Source organism: Sinocyclocheilus grahami, unplaced genomic scaffold (genome assembly GCF_001515645.1).
Source record: "Sinocyclocheilus grahami isolate Dianchi unplaced genomic scaffold, SAMN03320097.WGS_v1.1 scaffold5547.1, whole genome shotgun sequence".
Classification (NCBI taxonomy): Eukaryota; Metazoa; Chordata; class Actinopteri; order Cypriniformes; family Cyprinidae; genus Sinocyclocheilus; species Sinocyclocheilus grahami.
Genome location: NW_015510207.1, coordinates 11492 through 12718, shown reverse-complemented (window position 1 = coordinate 12718; position 1227 = coordinate 11492). Strand labels below are relative to the sequence as shown.

At 37.4% G+C, this 1227-nt stretch overlaps 1 protein-coding gene across 1 annotated transcript in view; it reads left to right on the top strand.

Annotated features, from left to right (window-relative positions):
• Positions 1 to 77: 77 nt before the first annotated feature.
• The window catches only part of LOC107577255 (dyslexia-associated protein KIAA0319-like protein), a 12566-nt gene continuing 11416 nt past the window's right edge, over positions 78 to 1227 (top strand). Inside the window, exon 1 of the mRNA XM_016263350.1 lies at positions 78 to 221. Coding sequence (XP_016118836.1) covers positions 125 to 221 — 97 coding nt within the window. The 5' untranslated portion in view covers positions 78 to 124. The remainder of the gene's footprint in view (positions 222 to 1227) is intronic.

Below are 1227 nucleotides of genomic sequence, written 5' to 3'. Positions count from 1 at the left end.
GTATGACAAACATTCTAAGTAACTTTACAAGCAACTTTTAGTTTTTGTTTAACATAGGTCAGATAAAATGGCTGTATAACTTCGGTGTCTTTTTCTTTCCAAGGTCCTCTTGCTTAGTTGGAAGATGCCCAATGCGGAACCAAGGATGCACAGGTGGAAATGGCCCATCCAGTTTACCTCACTGTACCTGGCCTGTCTGTGTTTGCTCTGCTCAGTCTCTGGTAAGCAGGTCCTGTAGATGTTTTTCCTGAAGGTTTGTGACCTCTGTATGAAATAACTCCAAATCAGTGGCAGAAGAATGGTGAGCAGACAAACTTGTGCGAACAGTTATAGAAAGACTTTAAAACAACACAGCTAAAAATATTAAACTAAACTAAAAAACACTAGTCAGCATCATTAATCCATTAGTTGAATGTTGGACAAATGATAGTCAACTGTTAGGACCAGTGTTAGCATGTATGTGTATATAGGCTATTTGTGACTTGTAGCGGTCATGAGTGATGGCACTGATTTGGAGGGAAGCATAATGGACACTGTGTTCCTTTTCACAAAAAGGGGGAAATCGCACAACAGGCCCACAATCCCCCACCCCAAAGAAAAACTGCACGGGAGGGGCTGTGCCTGGCACTTCAAGTTTCACTTGCTAGCCCATAATAAGCAACCCTCTGTTGTCACGGTTACAGTCTTTCTAGACAAAACGGTGTCTATGATGGGATTGGGGTAGGGGTAGATGTCTAACTGGACTCTGACTTCCTGGAACTTGTCAGTGCAGAAAAGTGCAATGTGTTAGTGACCTGTATGATAAACAGCCTTGTCTTGTGGTGGCATGGGCAGGCATTATTTCCCATCGTATCAGGGCTAGATGCAAGTCTACATGCAAGTATTGTCAATAGCCTATTGTTCAGAGCTCCACAGTTGAGCTTATGTGGGAAATCTGTCCATTTAAAAGCCATTTCTATACCATATGAATTGTATGTTATTCCCAATGTATTGGCCAATATTAGAGATTCGTTAATTTTATCATTATCTGTCTATATTGAATATATATTTAGTTGTGTATGCTTAATTCCTCAGTTTTTACCTTTGTCGTAATCTAATGCTCAGTTAAAATGTTAAAAACTAATTATTATTCAATTATTATTAAATATTTACTTTATTTTAAGATTTATTTTATTTTAAGATTTTTTTTTTCATTTAATATTTATAATGAATATGCATATTTTATAT